Raw genomic sequence first — 22911 nt, 5'->3', positions numbered from 1 at the left:
TCTGTGACCACAGTGATCCAATATCACTGTGCCAATGATCCAAAACACTATGCCAATCACCACAGTGATCCACCCCTTTTCATTTTCAACCCTGAAAAAGCCCACTCTGACCTGGAGTCCAGAGGATTATTTTTACAAGGTACTCCCCTAATTACAGGGCAGCACTACTACATTTTATTGGGACTGCCAAAACCATCCAAAAGGCACTAAAACTCCAAGAAGAAAACTTAGATTCTTTCTCTGTCCCTTGAAGATGTAAATCTTTATATGTCTTTGAAATATAAATACCCCAGGAGATTACTTGTCAAGGACAAATACAAATCTTAAAAGTCTTCTCCACAAATATTAGTAAGAAGCTTTAGCCATTGGAGCAGGTAACCTTAAATTGTTCCATCTGCCAACTTGGATTCAACTGTTATTATAAACGAATGAGTTTTATATTGTTGTATGGCGATTCATAGCTAAAATTTTGGAACAGAAGCTATAGAGTGTCTGTGTCTGTCTGCCCATTTATGTATATCTATGGATGCACGTTATATATATGTGATTTTTTTCTTTCTCTACCTCTGGATGGAAATGCTAAAATTAATTTCTAAAAGAGATCTATTTAATTGGTTTAAAAATAAATAGTTATCAATTAAGTATTCCTAAAACTCAGAAATACAGTAACTAACTCAAATGTTTTTCGAGTTCACATGATCCGGGGTAATCTCTGGTAAATAAAAACTGGTTAAATTGAAATAGGTATGTCTTTAGAGTTACCAGCATTAAATAAAATGCAGATTGGGACCTCCCTGGTGGTCCAGTGGTTAAGACTCCACACTTCCACTGCAGGGCGTGCGGGTTCGATCCCTGGTTGGGGAACTAAGATCCCACATGACACATGGCCAATAAATAAATAAATAAATAAATAAAATGCAGATAAACAACTTTTATTCTCCCTGGGCTTACTAGTCAAATAAATTCATGTTATCTCCATTACAAAATTTGTCAGCAAGAAAGGTAGTTTTGGATGATGGCTGACTTGTGTCTAATGAACTTTTTGTGGGTAGTCTAAACATAATTGTTGGGAGATAGATAAATGTAAGTGGGATAAGAGTTTTTAGGTGAACTTTACTGCAATAATTATGTGTTATGGTATGTCTACTCAAAAATAGTTTCCCAAATCTTTGGTAACTTCCACCCTGAAAATTTTGCTAAGTTAAATTAAATGATGGGAATTCATTGAATGTCCAGATCATTTCCAAATATGATAAAATACTGAAATAGGAATTGCTCAACAAGTCTAAGTTTACCTAATTTTGACCTCCTATTACAGAGGAAACGGTATTTTCTTCTATTAGTAAGCATGTCCTGTGCCACGTTGAAAAACTGTACTATGAAGAAATGTATGTTTCTAGAAATTATGAAATGTATTCATAAATTTGCCAATCTAAAGAATGCTGATTTAACAGTTCAGTTCACAAGTGCTTACTTTTTTTTTTGGCCGCACCGCACAGCTTGAGGGATCACAGTTCCCAAACCAAGGACTCGACTCGGGCCACAGCAGTCAAAGTGCCAAATCCTAACCACTAGACCACCACGGAACTCCCCACACATGTGCTTACTTCTTAGTGTTCATTCGAAATTAAGGTTCCTAAAGGTTAAGAATTCTAATTAATATACATAATTAAAGCTACTGGAAATAATAAGGTAAACAACTCTGTATGCAAGGAAAGTAGGATTTTTTTTTGGCTTAGAGAAGGTATGAGGTATGGAGATGCACTTTTGTTAAGGGAAAAGAAAGTAAATTTTTCCTAAAGTAAAACTGGTTATTTCAGAATGGGAAAGAGGAAAATAAAGTATGAAATGGGATAGAAAGTTGGGAAGAAAGAGAAAGGAACAGAGAAATTTACCTTGTGGGGTCAAGTTGGCTAAAATGGAATTGTTACTATAAGGTTTTTTTTAAAACATAGGCTTTAGTATCAGTAGTATGCTTATGTATTTTCTTTCATCTGCTAAAAGGACAAAGTTATCTTGGAGCATTGATCTACTCCTCATAAGAGATTACAAAAGGTTTTTCTTTACCTTTTAAGTAATCTGGCTAGGAATCAAAGATGTTGTGTTTTACCAAAATAATTTCCTCTGCTTCATGTTATCTTAATCAGGTGTTTGATTACTAAGAAAACTGAGTCTTCTGAATATTATGAGAACTCACAACTCTGGGGCCTTCTGTATTTGCCTTTTAAATCTTTTGTCACTTTGGTTAAGTAGATAATTAAGTATTTTTTCATAATGATCTGTGATGTAATTTAGTTAAGTGTCCAAAACCTTTTGATATTTTGGACAAACTTCCCCAAATCCAATTCTAAGTGAAGTCTTTTTGACCTGGGAGTAACTTTGGGATTTTCTAGAGGTCTAAGGAAAACTGGATTCATAAAACTGCTAACAAAAGATCAAGGTCAAGAATTAATTACAGGGCTTCCCTCGTGGTGCACTGGTTGAGAGTCCGCCTGCTGATGCAGGGGACATGGGTTCGTGCCCCGGTCCGGGAAGATCCCGCATGCCGCGGAGCGGCTGGGCCCGTAAGCCATGGCCGCTGAGCCTGCGTGTCCGGAGCCTGTGCTCCGCAACAGGAGAGGCCACAACAGTGAGAGACCTGCGTACCGCAAAAAAAAAAAAAAAAAAAAAAGAATTAATTATATAGGGACTTCCCTGGTGGCACAGTGGTTAAGAATCCGCCTGCCAATGCGGGGGACACGGGTTCGAGCCCTGCTCTGGGAAGATCCCACATGCTGCGGAGCAACTAAGCCTGTGCGCCACAACTACTGAGCCTGTGCTCTAGAGCCCGTGCTCCCCAACAAGAGAAGCCAACCCAATGAGAAGCCCGTGCACTGCAACGAAGAGTGGCCCCCACTTGCCACAACTAGAGAAAGCCTGCATACAGCAATGAAGACCCAATGCAGCCAAATAAATTAATTAATTAATTAAAAAAAGAATTAATTACATAGGATTGAATGAACTGCTGAGGATAATTACAATTGTTTAATGCCTTTTGCTTGAAGCACTGTTGGTTCTTTAATCTTTTGTTTTCCAGATTTAAGGAAACTTTTCCTCTTAAGCTATGACTTACAGTAATTTGGTAAAGTATATCTTTGTGAACAAAGATGAAACAATTACTTTTCCCTCCTACCTGATCCCTCCAGAATTTGGAAACTCCCATTGAGTATTCTTATTTTCATGGCAATATAGTTATTTGCATAAGGGCAACAAGAATCTGCTCTCCTTGTGACAGGACAAAATTGGAAATGTTGATTATATCACCAAGGTTTTTGACAGGAATATCATATTTGAGAGAGACATACACAGACTCAGGTATGGCCAGATGGCTTTAAGGAAATAAGGTGACTTTATAGAGTCAACAAATCCCTTGGAAAAATCACCCTAGTACCTTGCTTACAGGGTTTCAGCAGCATTATGAGATCACTTCCTGGAAGGCCTCAGGATATTTTGGGAACCTCAAGAAGAGAGAGGAATTCACCCAATTCTACAGATATTGCAGGCAAAGTCTGATGGTAAATTCTACTTGGTTTCCTAGCCTCAAGAGGCATTTAAAAATTCAATCTGGAGATTCCTTATGAAAAGTTCCAGCAAGGCAGACTTAAAAGAGCCTATACGATCAATCACTATTCTTGCTGCACCTATGTAAATAATCAGGCCACGTTTAATGAGACTAGACTTATTTTGCAAACAAATTAGTCTTACTTTGATTATCTCTGATAGAAATGGGAGTGAGTATATAGAGAAAAAAATTATGTTTCAATGGAAAACTATTGTATACCTTGGAGACATCAGATTCTAGTCCTGTTAATCGTCTTTGGCATTTTGTTTTGTACCTGTCAACTGGACTGGATGCTGAATTCTTCTTGTTTCCTCCAATATCTGGCTACAACTCTCCAGACTAATGTTTCCAATTTTTCTGCCACCCTCTGACTTGGAATCATTAAGAACAAAAACCACCCTTTCCCCAAAGCTATGCAAGCTGAAGTGGGACAACTTGATGTAAACTTCAGAGAGATCTCCACGACAGCTCATGTATGGACAATCTTCATGACTGTTGCCACTATGACTGGCCCACTATGTGGGCCACTAAGAAAAATCACCAGAGACATTCAAACTGCAAACCAGGAAAATCTATCAGATTGCCATTGTCTGCCCTCATTCCATCTGAAAATGCCTCAAGCCTGACGTCTAGAAATCTTCTTGACTGTTGCCTTCAGAACTCAGAAACCTGGATTATAAATACGCTCCAGTCATGAACCTTTTTTGTTTGCTTGTTTCTTCTGTTTCCCTAGAAATGCCTCTTATTAAATACCTGATCCAAGGGAATTCCCTGACAGTCCAGTGGTTAGGACTTGGAGCTTTTACCGCAGAGGGACTGGGTTCAACCCCTGGTCAGGGAACTAAGATCCCACAAGCGTCGAAGGCAAAAAAAGTTTAAACAGTTAAATAAATAAATAAATACCTGATCCAAATACCTGCGTCATGTAGGCCTAACTTGGGGAACCCACCTGCATCACTGCTTCCAAAAATGGGATATAACCCTTTAACTCACCTATTCTCAGGACTAAAAGACTGGTTCGATGAGATATAGAGCAATCTCCCAACTCAGGACAGGTTCAACACTACTTACACCAGATGGCCCAAGATGTTAAAGTATTCCACAATCTTACCAAATCTTTGAACAGATTGCCAGCGCCCCCCCCTCCCCCAGAGATAACTGATCTACTTTCAAGACTGGACTTTTCAAGTTTGATACAATGGCTATGGACTGAATTTCAGACTATTGCCTGTATAATTATTATCAGATTTGCTACTATAACCCTATTTAGATGTGCAATTTCTGGTTACAATGTACCCTACCCCGACTTTTAGCCAATCAGGTACCCAGCCAGTTAATGTCCTCACCATTGATTCTGATGCTTCTGCATCACAGGGAAGATTGCATTGTAAACCCTGACAGGTTGTTGGATTTTTATGTTTTTTTATAATGCAAGTGCCTGACTTAAGTTTTGGTTGCCTATGTATCCACTTCAAAGATGACTATCTTTTGGGCAGGGGTAGGAAATAATTTAAAATTTCCTTCCTTCCTTCTTTTCTTTCCAAATACACCAAAGAGTCATGCAATGCTGCTAGCATTGGATGCAATCCTGGGCCACAAGTCTGCACACTCTTTTGCAACTGGTTCTGTGATGGCTGAACCTTTCATCTCGCCTCTACTGTTTACTATGATCCCAGTGTTACCTTCAAATTAAAGAAACATGCCATCTTTTCTCTGGTAAGACTTTTGTTGTCAAATTACCGCTGCTGGATGTACTTTCTTTCTGAGCTCTGGTTTGCCTTTCTTCTTTAAGTACTTTTGTTTTTTTTGGCCATGCCACGAGGCATGTGGGATCTTAGTTCGCCTACCAGGGATGGAACCCATGCCCCCTGCACTGTAAGTGCAGAGTCTTAACCACTGGACCACCAGGGAAGTCTGCTAGTTTGCCTTTCTTGACAGTGGCCCTCACCATATCACCCATACCAGCAGGAGGAAGTCTATTCAGTTGTCCCTTGATCCCCTTCACAGAGATGATAAAAAGATTTTGGCTCCTGTGTTCAAAGACGGCTATCTAGAACAAACACATTGCCAGCCACTAGATAAAAAGCCAGGCCGCCTCCCTGCGTTGAGGTTCCTTTGTTTTAGCGATGTTGGTTGAATTTGATAACTGTTTGGGCCGCTTGTTTTTTCTCTTTCCATGCTTTAAATTTCTGTCCTTATGTTTTAAATTCACCAATAAAGAGTGAGCGCGCAAAAACCTTGGTCCCCACCCTTGACCCCAATAAAAGCAGAACCCCAGGCTCACACATGCTTTCTCTCTCTCTCCCCATGACTTCGCTGTGTGGCCCTAGGTGCTGTGTGACTTCCAGGTGCTGTAAGTAAAAAACCTTTGTTTTTTCAAAGTTTCCCAGCAACTTTGTTGCTGAAGGGTGTCTTGCAATCATAGTAAGAACCACATCATTGCTTGATAGGCTGAGACCGGCACAAAACACCCCTCCATATCCACAGGGCTCTCCTTTCCTCATTTCACTGTGCTCTCTGCCCAAATATCACCTCCCCTTTTCCTGCTTTAATTTTTTTCATAGCACCATCACCAACTATCTGTTTTCTCTCCCCTCCTCTCCTCCTATTAGAATGTCAGCTTCGTGTCAGCAGGGATTTTGTCTGGTTCACTGTTGTAGCCCCAACACCTAGAACACCCCAGCACATAGTAGTCACTTGATTAATCTAGAATTGATTTGTTGAATAAATCCCCACTGCCACCCTGCTGGTCCGAGGCACCATCACCCCAGGCCTGGACTCCTGAAGCAGCTCCCTAACTAGTCCACCTGGCTCACCCCCATGCCCACACTCAACCCCTTCTGCAAACACCAGCCAAGGGGATATTTCAAAACTGCCAACTGAATTCACTCCCCAGCTTAAACTCTGCAATGATCAAATAATTTGATAATTCCTCCAACTGATGAGATTTTGTGGAAATAGTCACTCTTACTGGTATGAGTGCACACTGGAGGGCAATGTGATAGTATTTCTCAAAGTAAATAATGTATGTACCTTTTGTCCCAACAATTCCATATCTAGGAATTTATCCTCTAAGTAGGTTCTTTTTTTCTTCATTGTTTTATAGAATTTAAAGAAATTTGTAAATTGTGGTAAAATATACATAACAAAAAATTTACCATTTCAGCCATATTCATGTGTACAGTTCAGCTTCATTAAGTACATTCATATTTCTGTGAAACAACCACTACCATCCACCTACAGAACCTTTTCATCTTCTCAGACTGAAACTCCAAAGCCATTCCCCTCTCCCCAGCCTTCTGCCAACTACCATTCTACTTCCTGTCTCTATGAATTTGACTACTCCAGGTACCTCATATAAGTGGAGCCATACAATATGTGTCCTTTTACGACTGGCTTATTTCACTTAGCATAATGTCTTCAAGTTTCTTCCATGTTGTAGCATGTGTCAGAATTTTCTTCCTTTTTAAGGGTGAATTCCATTTTTTAATTCCATTGTGTGTATAGACCACATTTTGTTTATCTATTCATCTGTTGATGGACCCTTGGGTTGCTTGCACCTCTTGGCTATTGTGGAATAGTGCTGCCATGAAAATGAGTATACAAATATCTATTTGAGTTCCTGCCTTCAATTCTTGAAGAAATAGAATTGCTGGATCATATGGTACTATATTTAATTTTTTAAGGAACCACCATACTGTTTTCACAGTAGCTGCACCATTTTGAATTCCCACTCCTCTACATAGATTCTTACGTACAAGGATGGATAGATATGCAAGGACACTCACTACAGCACTGACTGAAGTAGTAGAAGCCACTTAAAGTCAATAGTTATTTACGTTAATAGAATCACATAGCTCTATATACACTGATAAGGAACCATCTGTAGCACATCCTGTTAAATGAACAAAGTGCAAGGGAATTGGGGGTAACCTTACTTCTAGGGATTGTTGCCATGGTATCCTGTTGCAAGATTGGCCCATCCACTCTCCACAGTAGCCTGGTCTCCCTAGGGGCTGAGTACACCTAGATGCTGGACTCAGGGCTGACCATCTGTTCTTGGATGTGATGAAAAGGCATTCTGTTCCTGTCATAATCTTTGATCATCTGCGATAGAAAGCCTTTGAGAGCAGTCATGCATAATGTGGGCTCCAGGTCAAAGCAAAAGGTAAAAAAACAATAGCTATAGTTTTAGGTGTCACAAATCACTGTACCTTTCATCTAGGGGCTGCTGAGAACCAAGGGCGTTGATTAAAGACATTCAGGAGAATTGGATGAAGGTTGGTCTTGGCACTCACCAGGGACTATAGTAGAGTATTTAGCACCACTGGCAAATCAGTCAGACCTGGCCTTGGCCATGACCATGGAAGCTGGGATTGGAGGGTGTGAATTTCAAAGAAGGTATGATTCTACAGGCCCACTGGTTGAGGACACACCACCCTCTCTTTGGACCCTGTGGGTGGGGTGGGGTAGGTCTTAACACCGTTTGTAAAAGTACAGAGATGGGAATAATATGACTTTGGTTACTGGAATAATTATGGTGGTGGTGGGGGGGAAGACCCCAGATCTGTGATCAGCCTCCATAGAAATATTTGCTCAGAAACATTGTCAGGATTGAGGAAGCCCTGAGGAGCCAGTATTATCTATGAAATCTTCTGTTCACTACTTCACAAGGACAAATCATAAAGTAATTGAGGCAGTGCTGATTTCTTGAATAATTCTTCAGTCCACTGTCTTAAAAGCATTGTGCAGAATATTCAAAGAGGATAAACAGAAATGTGAATTTCATAACTACTAAGATTTGTAACTGGTTGGATTTAAAGATTAGTGTGATAATCTGGTTTTCCTCAGAATCTTATTTTAGTAAGAATAACTGGGGAATTCCCTGGTGGTCCAGTGGTTAGGACTCTGCAATTCCACTGCAGGGGGCATGGGTTCAATCCCTGGGCAGGGAGCTAAGACCCCACAAGCCCCACAGTGTGGCAAAAAAAGAAAAAAAAAAGAATAACTGCTATGTGACTGTATTAGGGTTATAAGCCAAATTATTTGAGACCCTTAAAAAGGCAGTACTATCACAGTGTTACCAGTTATCTATTGCTGCATAACAAACCATCTCATAACTACGTGGTTTATTGTTGCAGGCCAAACTGGATGTTAAAATAAGTGGATTAAAGTATGATGAAGATATTTACATTGTGTCAAAGTCTCTTCCCACCAAATACTGATTACTCACAAAGGGAAACTAATAACTATATGGTAGAAAAACCACCTTAACCAAATGATTACCAGCATCCTGTACAACATCATGTATCCCTTGATATGATGCAGTAAGAAAAGGACATTACTCCTCTGATTTTCTTGCCAAAAATACATAATCTCTACCTAACTACGAGAAAATATCAGACAAACCTAAAGTGAGGGACATTCTATAAAATAACTGACCAGTACTCTTCAAAAGTGTCAGTCATAAAAGACAAAGACAGTTTGAGGAACTGTCATAGATTGGAGGAGAATAAAGAGACAGGACAATTAAATGCAATCTGGATTCATAGATTGATTGGATCCTGGACCAGAGAAGGGACATTGGTGCAAAAACTGGCAAAGATGAAATGAAGTTTATAAATGAATTAAGAGAATTGAATCAAAGCCAATTTCCTGATTTCTTATGATTGTATGCTGGTTATATCTCAACATTTGAGGAAACTGGATGAAAAGTATATGGGAACTGTACTACTTCTGCAATTTTTCTGTAAGTCAAAGATTACTACGAAATATAAAGATTAAAAAATAAAATACGCTTAGTGGTTTAAAATAATAGCTATTTTATAATATTTCAAGATTCTGTGAGTCAGGAATCTGGGCAAGACTCAGCAGGATAATCCTTCCTCTCCATGCTGCAGTGACTGGGGTCACTTGGTGGTATTCAGCTTGTGTCTGAGTTGGTCCTGAGCATCCAAGATGATTTTATTCATGTGCTTGGCACGTGGGCAAGAATTGCTGGAAGGCAGGCCTCAACTGCGGCCCCCTCCTCTCTATGTAGTCCCTGGGCTTCTCAATGTGGCCTCCCCTGCAGGGTAGTCAGTCTTCTTACATGGTGTCTCTGGGATCTAAGAGCTAGTATTCCAAAATACACGAAGTAGAAGCTGCCAGTCCCTGTCTTGGTCAATTTGGGTTGCTGTAACAGAATACCATAGATTGGGGGGCTTAAACAACCAAAATTTATTTCTCACAGTTCTTATAATAGACAAGAACAAACCTGACTACCTGTCGGATCTCTTCCTTTAGCTCAGACCCTTGTGCTCTATTGCCCATGCTTACTCAAGCTGGCTCTGCACCTTTTGTAAAGAACGTTGCCTATAGCCTGAAGTATGCATGATAGCCCATTCTGGAGGCTCTGACCTTTAAAGGTGTAACACTTTTCCCTTCGTATAGAGATAAAAAGTTGCAGAACAGGGACTTCTCTGGTGATCCAGTGGTTAAGACTCTGGCACTCCCAATGCAGGGGGCCCGGGTTTGATCCCGGGTCAGACCCCATCAAGGAACTAGATCCCACATGCCGCAACTCTAGATCCTGGGTGCCACAACAAAGATCTCACACGTGGCGACGAAGATCCCACGTGCCGCAACTAAGACCCGGTGCAGCCAAATAAATAAATAAATATATATTTTTAAAAAGTTGCAGAACAAAAAATAGCAATTGCTGGTTAGAACTTCACGCTTTCACTGCCAAGGGTGTGGGTTCAATCCCTGGTAGGGGAACTAACATCCTGCAAGCCACGTGGTGTGGCAAAAAAATAAATGAATTAACTTAGAAAAGAAAATAACCATTGCCTTGTTGCAGGTTTATAGGAACATTGTGACCAGGATTTGGACAGCTGCAAGAACTAAGGATCCCTGAACCAAGAAGTGTGCAACAACCAGCCACACCTCCTCCCCCTTTTAGTACAAAAGAAGCCTGAATTCAAATTCAGGTAAGATGGTTCCTTGGGACACTAGTCCACCATCTTAGCCTGCTGGTTTTCCATATAAAGTTGCTACTCCTTGCCCACAAAACTCATCTCTCAATTTATTGTCCTGTCATGTGGCGAGCAGTACAAGCTTGGACTTGGTAACATTCTGAAGCCTGGGAGTCTGAGATCAGGGTGCCAGAACAGCCAGTTCTGGTGAGGACCATCTTCTGGGTTGCAGACTGCTGACTTCTTAATGTATCCAGACATGGTAGAGAGCAGAATGAGGCAAGTTCTCTCATGATTCTTATAAGGGCACTAATCCCATCTAATACTAATCACCTCCTCTAAACCTAATCACCTCCCAAAGGTCCCACCTCCTAATACCATCACATGGAAGATAGACGGTTTCAACATACGAATTTTGGAGAGACACAAACATTCAGTCCATAACAGTCCCTTACAGCCTGGAGCTAGAAACCGGCAGAGTGTCACTTTCACCATATAATATTAGTCAGAGCAGTCACAGGGCCTGTCTACATTCAAGTGAAGGGGACACAGACCTCACTTCTCAATAGTCAAAGAATTTGTTCCTTTTTTTTTTAACCCATCACACATGGGAAAGAGATTAGATTAATCATAACCCTTGGTTCTTGGCATACGTTTTTTGGTTTTTTGGATGCGCCACGTGGCTTGTAAGATCTTAGTTCCCCAACCAGGGATCGAACCTGCACCGTTGGCAGTGAGAGTGCCAAGTCCTAACCACTGGACCACCAGGGAGTTTCTCCAGCATACTCTCATCATTGATGCAGGCATGGACTGCCTCTATATATTTATTTGTTTGTGTATTTGCTTAGCTTTTTTCAAAAAGGCAAAGGAAAGCTTATGTTTTTCCTTTTTGTGTCATTTATGATTTGTATACCTGCTTGATAATATGACTAGAAAGAACTTCTAAGCTTATCTCTGGTTGGAATGGGGTGACACGATACTCTTATTTCTAAAATATCATATTTCCCTTATTTGGCAAAACTTAGCAGAACTAAAAAAATAACTGTACAGTCTAAGAGGTTTCTGGAGAGAGAGGCTTGAACTTCCCTGGCGGCCCAGTGGTTAAAACTCTGCGCTTCCACTGCAGGGCCCTGGGTTCAATCCCTGGTCAGGAAACAAAGATCCCGCATGCCGCTCATGGTGCGGCCAAAAAAAAAAAGAGAGAGACAGGCTCTAAAGATTGTTCTAAAAAGTAAACACAGGCTGTGGTTTCGCAGCTAAATTTCCTGTAGGTAAGGTAGGAAAATAAAACGTCTGATCTGGAGATGGTATTACAGTGAAAACGCATGGGCTTCGCAATTAAACCCACTTGGGTTGAATCCTGACTCCTCTACTTTCTAGCTGTTTGGGAATTCAGCTAGTTCCCAGAGCCTCAACTTCCTCATCCTTATGTTGGGAATAATGTCAACTTTGCAGGGTGTTGTGAGGATTACAAGACACAACAGTGTAAGTAAAGCATCTATTATTCTAATTGGTATAAAGTAGTTCTCAGTATATGACTACTAGTGTGATTATGTACAGTAATGTTTAGTAGGCTACAAATAATACTTTCAAACTACTCCTAAGAGAAGGAAGACAGATAGATATACACGTCCCTATTTAGAAACTGAAGATACGAAGACCAGGAACACACTGAAGATCACAGGCTGGTACAATGGAAGGAGGGCAGGGGACTGCTGACTGTGGTCCAGCACTCAGCACTGATGGAGCCCTGGGCAGGCAGATGGGGCAAGGTGAGCACCTCATAACCGGACACTGACCTTGTCACCTCAGACTTACCTGCGGCAGGACCATGTACTGAGAACAGACTGAAACCACAGACCCTGCCCCCTGGAGAGGCATTCTACTAGCTGAGTAAGTGATGACAGGATTTGGAGGTTTTCCCCAAATCATAATGGGAAAAAATCAATATACATGACTAAAAAAAAAAAACAAGGGGCTTCCCTGGTGGCGCAGTGGTTAAGAATCCGCCTGGCAATGCAGGGGACACGGGTTCAGGCCCTGGTCTGGGAAGATCCTACATGCTGTGGAGCACCTAAGCCCGTGCGCCGCAACTACTGAGCCTGCGTGCACTCTAGAGCCTGCGAGCCACAACTACTGAAGCCCGCGTGCCTAGAGCCCGTGTTCCACACCAAGAGAAGCCACCGCAATGAGAAGCCCTCGCACCGCAACAAAGAGTAGCCCCCGCTCGTCACAACTAGAGAAAGCCTGCGTGCAGCAATGAAGACCCAACGCAGCCAAAAATAATAAATAAAATAAATAAACAAATAAGAGCAGTACCATTTGTCTTCCTAAGTGAGGTAGCAGTTTTACTGTCTGCAATAATGTTTGAGAAATGAAGACTGAGAATCAAGCACCTTTAGCTAGCAAAAGTGAACTTTTCCTTCTTAACTTTTTGTTATAATGGTTAATGAAACAATTTTTTGTCACAGAGAGCATTTGAATGAATTTCAGACTGTAAAAAGCACAAAGAAGTAACTTGAAGGTTATGCTATCAAATGTGACAATAATACTCTAGTGTATAAGTGTGGATAACTTGATTTCATGAGGTTTCTGTTTCTTTTGTGAAAAGCATAAATGTATAGTAAAAGTATCCAAAAATGCAAAGCATAGAACAGTATGCCATCATCTGTGCATAAAAATGGGATATGTGTGGCATAAATGCATAGAATTTCTCCGGCAGTATACCCAAGGAACTAGGACTATTGGTAGCCTCATGTTTATACTTTTGTAAACATATGTATAGCATCCATAACTGATATGTAGCGTTGTTTACACTGTTAATCATGTTATTCAAATTTACATAAATGGTATCAAATCAGATGCATCATTCTGTATCTTATTTTTCCATTCAACCTTTTGTATATTTATATAACTATACATAAATACATGCATATTTCAATAAACTATATGTATATTCACATGGTTCAAAAATCAAAACAGCATAGAAAGGTTTACAGAGGAAAGTCTCATCCCTAAGCCGTGCCCTCTCCCCAAGCAACCACTTAAAAAAAATTTTTTTTGTACCTTTCCATAATTCTCTTTCTTTCTTTCTTCCTTTCTTTACTTTTTTTTTTGGCTGTGCTGTGCATCTTGCATGATCTCAGTTCCCCAACCAGGGAATGAACCTGGGCCATGGCAGTGAAAGCCCGGTATCCAAACCACTAGGCCACGAGGGAACTCCCTCCAAAGTTTTCTTATGCAAACACATATATTCTCCCTCCTCCTTTTTTACACAAAAGATTGCATTCTATTGTCACCTTTCTGCACCTTTCTTTTTTTTTTTAAATTGAAGTATAGTTGATATACAATATTATATGTTACAGGTGTACAATATAGTGATTCACAATTTTTAAAGGTTATACTCCATTTATAGCTATTATAAAATATTGGCGATATTTCCTATGCCATACAATATATCCTTGTAGCTTATTTCACACATAAAAGTTTGTACCTCTTAAGCCCCTACCCCAATGTTGCCCCTCCCACCTTCTCTCTCCTCACTGGTAACCGCTAGCTTGTTTTCTATATCTGTTTCTTTTTTGTTATATTCACTAGTTTGTTGTATTTTTTATTCTATTTAAAAAAAATTTTTTTTTTGGCTGTGCCCTGAGGTATGTGGGATGTTGGATCTTAGTTCCCCAACCAGGGACCGAACCCTTGCCCTCTGCAGTGTAAGCATGGAGTTTTAACCACTGGACTGCCAGGGAATTCCCTGTTGTATTTTTTAGATTCCACAATAAGTGATATCATCCAGTATTTGTCCTCTGTCTGACTTATTTCACTCAGCATAATACCCTTCAAGTCCATCCATGTTGTTACAAATGGCAAAATTTCATTCTTTTTTATGGCTGAGTTGTATTCCAGTGTGTGTGTGCACGTGTGTGCATACACATCTTCTTTACCCACTCATTTGTTGCTGAACACTAAGGCTGCTTCAATATCTTGGCAATTGTAAACAATGCTGCTATGAACATTGGGGTGCATGTATCTTTTTAAATTAATGTTTCTGTTTTTTTGGATATACATCCAGGAGTGGAATTGATGGGTCATATGGTAGTTCTATTTTCAGTTTTTTGAGAAATGTCCATACAGTTTTCTACAGTGGCCACACCAATTTACGTTCCCACCAACAGTGTATGAGGGTTCCCTTTTCACCACATCTTCACCAATGTTTGTTATTTGTGTTCTTTTTGATGATAGCCATCCTGACAAGTGTGAGGTGATATTTCATTGTGGTTCTGATTTGCATTTTCCTGATGATTAATGATGTTGAGCATCTTTTCATGTGACTGTTGGCCATCTGCATGTTTTCTTTGATAAAATATCTGTTGAGGTCTTTGCCCATTTTTAAATCAGGTTGTTTGCTGTTTTGGTGTCCAGTTGTAGGAGATGTTTATATATTTTGGGTATTAACTCCTTATCAGCCATATCATTTACAAATCTCTTCTCCCATTCAGTAGGTTGTCTTTTTTTTTTTTTTTTTTTTTTCTGGTGGCACCACACAGCTTTCGGGATCTTAGTTCCCCAACCAGGGATGGAACCCATGCCTCCTTGCAATGGAAGCGCAAAGTCATAAACCACTGGACCGCCAGGGAATTCCCTTAGTAGGTTGCCTTGTCGTTTTGCTGATGGTTTCCTTTGCTGTGCAAAAGCTTTTAAATATAATTAGGTCCCATTTGTTTACTTTTGCTTTTACTTCCTTTGCTTTAGGAGACAGATCCAAAAAAATACTGCTTCGATTTATGTCAGAGTGTTACGCCTATGTTTTCTTCTAGGAATTTTATGGTTTCCAGTCTTACATTTAGGTCTTTAATCCATTTTGCGTTTATTTTTGTATATAGTGTTAGAGAATGTTCTAACTTCATTCTTTTACATGTAACTGTCCAGTTTTCCCAGCACCACTTATTGAAGAGACTGTCTTTTCTCCATTGTATGCCCTTGGCTCCTTTGTTGTAGTTTAATTGACCGTAAGTGTATACACCTTTCTTCTTTCACTTAACAATATACTTGGAAATTTTTCCATATTTGTACATCAAGAACTTTCTTATTCTTTTTCACCAGGTTAAATCTCATTGCGTGTACGTACCATAACTTGTTTAACTGGCCCCTAACTGAAAGACTATTAAGCTGTTTCCTAGACAAAGCCTCCAGCCTTCCTTGACAGAGCGGCTGATCAAGCAGTCAGGACGGGCTTATAAAAAAGTGTGCGGAGGTGGGGAGACACTCTACCATCCCAGGTGGACTGAAGGCAGAGGTAAGGGCAGGACAGGGAGGAAAGGCAGGAGGGGAGAGGCAAGGTGGGAGCTCCCCGGTGCCCTGGGAGGCTGGTTTCTCTCAGACTTTTCCTCTGGTGCCCCACCACCCACTACTCGGGCTCAGCTTCTCCTCCACATTCCCCTTACCTCTTGGCCTTCCCCCAGGTCTAGGCCTGACTCTGCCCCGGGGAACTTCCCAAGACCCGTCTGTGGGGGTTGGAGAGGGTTGCCTCGGTGTAAGGACCTGGGGTTTATTTATTTCTCTGGGCCTGCAGTCTCACTGGCTTCCCACATAGCTCTGCCCCTACTCCCGGCTCCCCTGGCACATGGTCCAGGACCTGAAGCAAGAACTGAATGGCTCAGTGGCCTTCATCTGGCCCCGGGTCAGCTTTCCTGTCTGCCCCACTGGCAATCTCTGGGCGCCTAAACCTAGACTGCTTTGGGCTAGTGGGAATGGGCTGAGGAAGCAGCAGCAGAGCCTGTCTGGCGCCCCTCCTCTCACTCCCCAACCCCATCAGCAGATCATGCCTCGTGGTTCCTCTTATGCAGGACTCTCTGATTGTGGGTGAAATACTGGCTGGCAAAATCCGGAAGGGGGTGTCTAGAGAGGGGTGGTGGCTCCCTCCGCTAGTGTTAAAATGTCCTCAGGTGGGGGTGGATTCCTACCATCTGGCCCAGACCTCGCCAGGCCGTTCGTGTCGCTCGGCTCAGCTGTGCTGTGGGGTAAGCTGGGTGGGGAGGCCAGAAGATCTGCGCTTGTGGGGGAGGCAGGAAATCTGACCAAGAGTCTTACGGTGGCTTTCTGGCAGAAGTGGGTGGACATGGCCTGGCGGATGACACAGTTGCTGCTTCTGGCTTTGGTGGCTGCTGCACGGGGTGCCCAGCCCAGGATTTCACAGGCCAGGACAGACCTGCTCAACGTCTGCATGGATGCCAAGCACCACAAGACAAAGCCAGGCCCTGAGGACAAGCTACATGACCAGGTGAGGATGGAGTGACGTCTGGGGTAGGGGAGACGGCTGACCCCAAAAAGGGGAGAAGTTAGGGAGATGGGAAGATCAGCTTTGGCAGGTGATGGAGGCAGGAGGGTGGCTGAGGTGATCCTGGTGGACCCTCTCTCAGGAGGCCACTACAATACCGGGGTGACTATTTATCTAGCACCCTCTATGGGCCAAGTGTTTTCCTCACACCTTGTCGTGAATGTGTCCAAAAGGCCTCCTTGGTAGGTGGATGGTGGTCTCTACTTATACAAATGAGGAAATAGGCCCAGAGAGGGCATAGGTACATGTGGGAACTGAGAAGCCAGTCATTAGCAGGTGCCAGGAGAGGGACTGGTGGAACCTTTCCCAACCTTCATTATGTGCCAGCCCACGGAACTCAAAGTCAAGGTAGAAGAGACAGGTCCCTCATGGTCACGATGTGACAAATAACTACAAACAGGCCAGGTCCCCACCCCCATTAGGTCCTGAAGAGACAGTGACAAATCAGGTATGCTGGGAAGACTTCCAAGCAAAGGGACCATTGGCCTTGGCCTTGGAGGATGAACCAGAGTTTTCCAGGAAGAAAAAGAAGGAAAAGGCAGCCTAGCAGAGGACAGCATGTACACGGGTTGGAGGGTGACAGCACAAGCAGTGGCAAGTCTAGTGTGGCCAGAGCCAAGGATACTGCTGCACACAGAGAAGGGGAGGTGAGGCCTGAGTCCCCGTGTCATAGGGAAGGCTCCTGAAGCAGCTCAGAGAATCTGAGCTTGAAGTTGAACTCCAGGCTCCTGAGAGATGTCGATATCTCATTCCTTCCGGTCACCCCCTCTCCTCCCTACAAGGCTTCACGCTGCTGGAGGGCTGGGGTGTTCCCAGGGGAAGACTGGCATGGACTGCTTCCAGGGGCTCCAAGTGAAAAGAGGGAAGCCCGGCAGCCCATTACCTCCGAGTCATTTCCAACTGTTCATTTGCTCTGTGTGTGTGCATGTGTGTGTAGTAAAATATCCATAACATAAAACTTGCTGTTTAAGCATTTCTAAGGGTACAGTTCTGTAGCACTAGGTAGATTCACATTGCTGTGCAAACATCACCACCATCCATCTCCAAAACTTTTTCATCCTCCCAAACTGAAAGTCCACACCCATCACTGCATTTCTAGAACTTTTAAAGTTCTTTATAGGAATTTTTTTTTTGCCGCACGCCGCGGCTTGTAGGATCTTAGTTCCCTGACCAGGGATCAAACCTGGGCCCTCGGCAGTGAAAGCGCACTGGACCGCCAGGGAATTCCCAGAACTTTTTAAGTTCTAAAGGTTGCTTTAAAGAACGCTAAGCAGCACTTCCTCTTTGCCAAGAAATGATGCAGACACAGACCTTGGAGGGAGTCAGGTGATTCTAATTCTGAGGGATGCAGGCTATATGGGAGTGGCTGGTTTTGCTGAGTCTCTAGCATAGGCCAGGAAGTGCTTTTCATTCTATTTAATTTAGTCAATTAATTTATTTATTGGCCGTGTAGCACAGCTTACAGGATCTTAGTTCCCCGACCAGGGATTGAACCCACGTCCTTGGCAGTGAAAGCGTGGAGTCCTAACCACTGGACCGCCAGGGAATTCCCCGCTTTTTTTTTTTTTTTGCGTACGCGGGCCTCTCACTGTTGTGGCCTCTCCCGTTGCGGAGCACAGGCTCCGGACGCGCAGGCTCAGCGGCCATGGCTCACGGGCCCAGCCGCTCCGCACGTGGCATCTTCCCGGACTGGGGCACGAACCCGCGTCTCCTGCATCGGCAGGCGGACTCTCAACCACTGTGCCACCAGGGAAGCCCACCCCGCTTTTCATTATATTAACTAACTCTTTTGGAGGCAGAAACCACTGATCCTGGCTGGCAGGTCAGGGATGAGGTGCATGGGGTCTTGCAGGGCGACCAAGAGTTGAGCACCTAAGGAACTGCATGCACGAAGCTGGGGAGGCCTGGAAGCAGGTTCTGTGGCAGCAGCCCCGGGCGTGGGCTGGGTTATTGGAGAGGGGTTGGGTTGGATCCACCCTCAGGGATTTTCCTTAGTTTCTCCTGCGTGCCCAGACCTGTCACATCTCCCTTCTCCCTTGAGCCTGGATGCTAGAGCTCATCTCAGACATTTTTAGCAACTGGCTCATGATTGCTCAGCTCTTGACTCCCAGCCTACGGCAATTTCTAAAGAGAAGTCCCCACCACTTCTACCATCTTACCTGCCTTGAATTCACCTTTTCTAGGACTGCATCCCATGTCTAGTCAGGCCCATGTTCAGGCCTATGTGTGGTCATTGCCCCTCTGCTTTTAAGACCTACCAGGAGTCCCCTCGCCTGGGGTTCTGGACCCTGAGAGGGCCAGACTGGCCCCCTTCCCCTCCACCCCTCACCGCAACCTGGACCAGGCTCCTCCCTGTCCTCTCTGTCCTGACGTAAAACCTTAACCTTACCATCCACAAGGGGTGCAGCTTACTTAAGCTCTGTAAAAATCGGAGTAACGATCTTTTACTCGATAACCGGTTATTGAGAAGATAAAGTGCAAAAGCCTCAGGGACTTTGCGTCTGCTATTTTCACTGCCCCCAATGATCTCTGTCTCCCCCCTCCCCACCCCTAACTAGAACCATAAGCGCAAGGAGGGCAGAGATGTGATCTATTTTGTTCATTACAGTATTCGCAGCACCCAGCACAGTTCCTGCACTCAGTTCATACTGTCTCAGTGCAAAATGAGTAATCTAAATAACCCAGAAAACATGAAATAACTTTGTAAACTGCTGAGACATGTACAAATAATAATTACTCCCCCAGACGATGGTCCCCAGGTCTCCCACATCCCCTGTGTTACTTTCTGTTAAAAGTCAATACTATTATTGCCTCTACCCCACAATGAGGGCTCCTCCAGGCCAGGCTTAGAGGCAGCCTCCCCAGCAACGGTTCCTCTCTGTGACCTACGCGAGGCAGAGGAATCAGATTCTGGAGGAGATGGCCATGGTGGGTCAAGGACTTAGCCCCGTGTCTTCCCCTCCCAGTGCAGTCCCTGGAAGAAGAACGCCTGCTGCTCTGTCAACACCAGCCAAGAAGCCCATAAGGATATTTCCTACCTGTACAGATTCAACTGGGACCACTGTGGCAAGATGAAGCCCGCCTGCAAGCGCCACTTCATTCAGGACACCTGCCTCTACGAGTGCTCGCCTAACCTGGGGCCCTGGATCCAGGAGGTATGGGCACCATCCCCACAGACGTGAACCTCAGCAGAGGGCAGGGCCCACCGGCCACTTGCAGGGAGGGCGTGGTCCAGGAACTCTGGACTGAGGGCAGAAGAGGCACCGCCCCCTCCCCAGCCCTGGACCCCATCAAGGCTGTAGCAGCTGAGATCCCTGGCTGACTGGAGCCCTCCCTCCCCCCGCTCCCCCCAGGTGAACCAGAGCTGGCGCAAAGAACGGTTCCTGAACGTGCCCCTCTGCAAAGAGGACTGTCAGATCTGGTGGGAAGACTGCCGCACCTCCTACACCTGCAAGACCAACTGGCACAAGGGTTGGAACTGGACCTCAGGTGAGGGACTGGGTGGGGGCGGGGGCTGGGGGGAGGGAGGGGTTTGGAGGTGGAGGGGGTGTGTGGAACGAGTATATGGAGATTTGAGGCTGTGGGGCTGGTGGAACAAGAGACGGTTCTGGACCCAGTGGCTACAGGTCTTCCATCCTCCCCACAGGGTATAACCAGTGCCCAGTGAGAGCTGCCTGCCACCGCTTTGACTTCTACTTCCCCACGCCTGCTGCTCTGTGCGATGAAATCTGGAGTCACTCCTACAAAGTCAGCAACTACGGCCGGGGCAGCGGCCGCTGCATCCAGATGTGGTTCGACCCGGCCCAGGGCAACCCCAACGAGGAGGTGGCGAGGTTCTACGCTGAGACCACAAATTCTGGGGCCATGCCCCAGGGGATTGGACCTCTCCTGCTCAACCTGACCCAGATACTGCAACGCTGGTTCCTTGGCTAAGCTGTTTCCACTGCTGACACCTGGATACCTTCCTTGCCTGCACCCAACCTCAGCTCAGCCCAGCTCCACTCTCTCAGATGAGAAGGACTCACAATACCCTGGTCATTGGTTCCTGATCCAAGGTCCTACAGGGATCCTCTGACAGCCTATTCTAACAAATATATCTGTGTGTGTCCTGTGCCTTATAAATAATTGGGGGATGTGTGGGTTGGGGGTAGGGGCATGCCTCATTGCTTCATCATTCCTCTCGAGAGGCCCGAAGAAGAACTGGGACTAACATGAAGTTCAGCGGCAAGTAGGGGGTGGAAGTGGATCCCTTAGCCTGGGGCTCTTACTTCTGCACCAGCCTTCCCCCTCATGCCCCCTCCTGTGCCACAAGGAAACAAGGGAATTGGCGGAGGGAAGCTGGGGAGAGATTGGCAGATGAGTTACCAGGCTCCTGAAAGTGTCTTTCCCTTTCCTTCCCTTACTAGACGTGGGCTGGGATGGAGATATTAGTGGGCAGATCCCCGTGATGAACACTTGCATTGTCTCCATTTTTTAAAAATGACAATCCTACAGTGAAAACTCATGCACATAGTAGAACGCTATAGCATTGAATTCCAGAAGTGGGATTGCTGGGTCAAGGAGTATTTGGATTTATAATTTTGATAGTTACAATTTTACAGGGGTTATATCATTGTGGCCCCCACTAGCCTTGTTTCCCCACAATCTGGTCAACACAGTATAGCATTAAACTATGAATTTTCTGCTAAGCTGATTTTCTGCTAAACTGATAGGTGGGATAAAGGGCATCTCAGTGGAGTTTTCACTTGCCATGTTTCTTACCATGAGAACACAGTTTCTGAGATCTTTCCATATTGATCTACAAAGATCTAATTCATTCTTTTCCATTGCTGGGCAATATTCGGTTCTATGTATAGATCACATTTAATTCAGTCACCTACTGATGGATATTTGAGGGAGGGAGGTTCTTTTACTCCAAATATTCCCTCTCTGGGTTCCTGGAATGCTCTTTTATACTCTGCAGGCTGACTCCTTGTAGCCACCTAGATTTCAACCTATAATTAATTCCCCACTAAAATGACTTCTGACCACTCAACCAAAAGAAGTCCTCTTGTACAGATATCCATCCATCCACTGTGTTTACTGTCTGACTTTTCCCTAACAAAACATACACACCTGAAAGCAGGGGCCATGTCTATGACATTTTGTGCCAGATCCCCTGGGCCTGGGTCAGTGCCTAGCACAGAGGAGGTGCTTAGGAAGTGAAGGAATCCATGCACTCATTCTGTCAGTCAGCAGATGCCTTCTGAACACCCAATCTGCCAGTGTCGGCCGACAGGAAGGGAATTGAGTACCTTGCGCTGTCTGGTGGGGGCAGACAGATGTGAGAACCAGTAACTCTTAGAACAGTGAGCTGAGGGTTTGCTCCAGGGGAGCACAGAGTGTGGCGTAGTTCCGTGGAAGCCCATAAAGGTTAGGGAAGGCTTCCAAAGCATAATGTTTGCCAAGCAGACTAGGTGGAGGAATGGCATTCCGTGGAGAGGGTTCAGGAAGTGCAAAGGCTTGGAGGTGATAGAAGCACAGCAGAATTTCTAGGTGGCTAAGACAGAAGATAAGAGGGCAAGGGCAGGAAATGAGGCCAGAGAAGAAACACTGGATCTGCAACCCTCGAGACTCTGATGCCCTCACAGTGCTCTCTCCTTTCTTTGTGGAAGAAGCCAGGCTTGGAATCAGACTCAGCTCTAGCCCCGCTTTGCTGCCTGGGAACCGCAGTTTTCGCAGCTGTGAGGATGGGTGCTAAGCGACTGCATATGCCATGGGCTGGCACTCAGGAAAAGCCCCAGTTTCTCCCATCCCTACTCCCTGCAGCCCAGAGCCCCACCCACGCAGGGCCAAAGACCTTCCTTTCATCTTTGTCAAGTCACAGGGCAGCCTTCAGATCGGGGTCCACAAGGATGCCAATGGCTAACTTGGCTGGTATTAAGCTTCCAGTCTGGGCAGATACTCTCGGGATCGGCTCCACAGTGGATGTTTGACTGTATCCCTCCCTGTTGGCCAGGTGGCCTGAGCACTGAGGC

At 44.3% G+C, this 22911-nt stretch overlaps 1 protein-coding gene, 1 long non-coding RNA gene and 1 other non-coding gene across 4 annotated transcripts in view; 1 reads left to right on the top strand and 2 right to left on the bottom strand.

Moving 5' to 3' along the window:
- LOC116757474 overlaps positions 1–22911 on the bottom strand; it is a 65092-nt gene that overhangs the window by 15158 nt on the left and 27023 nt on the right. The gene's annotated exons all lie outside the window — the stretch shown is intronic.
- TRNAE-CUC lies at positions 11256–11328 on the bottom strand. Its single transcript has one exon. It is a non-coding gene; the product is annotated as a tRNA-Glu (tRNA).
- On the top strand, positions 16502–21006 carry LOC116757467 (folate receptor alpha). 2 transcript variants are annotated; one of them, XM_032639057.1, is made up of 5 exons: positions 16502–16577; positions 16664–16837; positions 19861–20049; positions 20248–20383; positions 20541–21006. In XM_032639057.1, exons 2-5 carry the CDS (start codon positions 16676–16678, stop codon positions 20825–20827), a joined length of 774 nt encoding a protein of 257 aa, XP_032494948.1. In that variant the 5' UTR covers positions 16502–16577; positions 16664–16675; the 3' UTR covers positions 20828–21006. The 2 variants fall into 2 exon arrangements, with proteins under 2 accessions (XP_032494948.1, XP_032494947.1); XM_032639056.1 differs by having other exon boundaries at positions 16512–16577; positions 16667–16837.

The sequence above is a fragment of the Phocoena sinus genome, chromosome 8, assembly GCF_008692025.1.
Source record: "Phocoena sinus isolate mPhoSin1 chromosome 8, mPhoSin1.pri, whole genome shotgun sequence".
NCBI lineage: Eukaryota > Metazoa > Chordata > Mammalia > Artiodactyla > Phocoenidae > Phocoena > Phocoena sinus.
This window is presented reverse-complemented; position numbering and strand designations above follow the sequence as displayed.

Coding starts and splice junctions, on each gene's coding strand:
- LOC116757467 (XM_032639057.1), top strand. CDS start 16,676: ATGGCCTGGCGGATGACACAGTTGCTGCTTCTGGCTTTGGTGGCTGCT. Junction 20,050..20,247: donor TGGGGCCCTGGATCCAGGAG/GTATGGGCACCA, acceptor CGCTCCCCCCAG/GTGAACCAGAGCTGGCGCAA. Junction 20,384..20,540: donor GGGTTGGAACTGGACCTCAG/GTGAGGGACTGG, acceptor TCCTCCCCACAG/GGTATAACCAGTGCCCAGTG.